The 833-nt window shown below is 47.3% G+C and overlaps 1 protein-coding gene across 1 annotated transcript; it reads right to left on the bottom strand.

Moving 5' to 3' along the window:
* Positions 1-181: 181 nt before the first annotated feature.
* On the bottom strand, positions 182-632 carry Pmar_PMAR007601 (hypothetical protein; the record flags this gene model as incomplete). The annotated part of the gene is made up of 3 exons (XM_002767423.1): positions 182-326; positions 370-453; positions 507-632. Coding segments are annotated over 3 exons (355 nt in total), but the record flags the coding sequence as incomplete, so codon positions are not given.
* Positions 633-833: the final 201 nt, after the last annotated feature.

Raw genomic sequence — 833 nt, 5'->3', positions numbered from 1 at the left:
TCTACGAGAGGTGGCTTCATCAGACGTTTTGCCCCCCGAAGCCTTTATTGGGTGTGGCTGCTTTACAAATCGCCATCGCGAAGCCAACAACAGCAACCCTGCAAGTGCTGTCGTCAAACCCGACTGATTATGAACAAGGTCGGCTTATATTTCAATTCTATCGAATAGAGAACCATCAAATTCAACTCTCCATACCGCACCAAACGTAACTGCCCTTCGATAACACCATTACTACCCTTGCTCTGTCAAACACATATCGTCCGCTATCCTTATCATGTCGCATCGCCTCCGTATAATCCCCCAACGCATCGGTCCATCTCTCAAGCCTACCAAAAAAACAATTTCCAAAATTTTCTAAAATTTTCCCACCTTGCAAAGCAATCCCCCCTAGATCCGTAATGCTTAGCCACTGCCGGCTCCAACCGAATCGCCATAGAGAAATCCAAGAGCGCCCTGAGTGATGATGATAATTTCGTGGCGCAGTGACAAAAAATATCTATCCTTACCGTTGTAGCATATCATTGTGAGCGAGAGCCTTCGCCCGAAGTGCATAAAGTATCGCCTTGTCCGGTGCCAACTTGATGGCTTCCGTGAGCAAGGCAATACCATGCTCTCGTTCTGACGCGACCGATCTGATTAAAAAAACCGTAAAACTCCCGTCTCAACACACCTCATGAAAAGATGGCCACCCAAACTATCCCTTCAATCCGCTCCGTCACGCGCCACGAAATTCCCTCACACTACTGTTGCAACCAAATATGAACTCATGAATACACCAACCAGGAGAGACCTCCATAAAAGCAAGAACAGCTATCCCTCAACGACAACTGTCC

The sequence above is a fragment of the Perkinsus marinus genome, assembly GCF_000006405.1.
Source record: "Perkinsus marinus ATCC 50983 genomic scaffold scf_1104296970680, whole genome shotgun sequence".
NCBI classification, from domain to species: domain Eukaryota; phylum Perkinsozoa; order Perkinsida; family Perkinsidae; genus Perkinsus; species Perkinsus marinus.
This window is presented reverse-complemented; position numbering and strand designations above follow the sequence as displayed.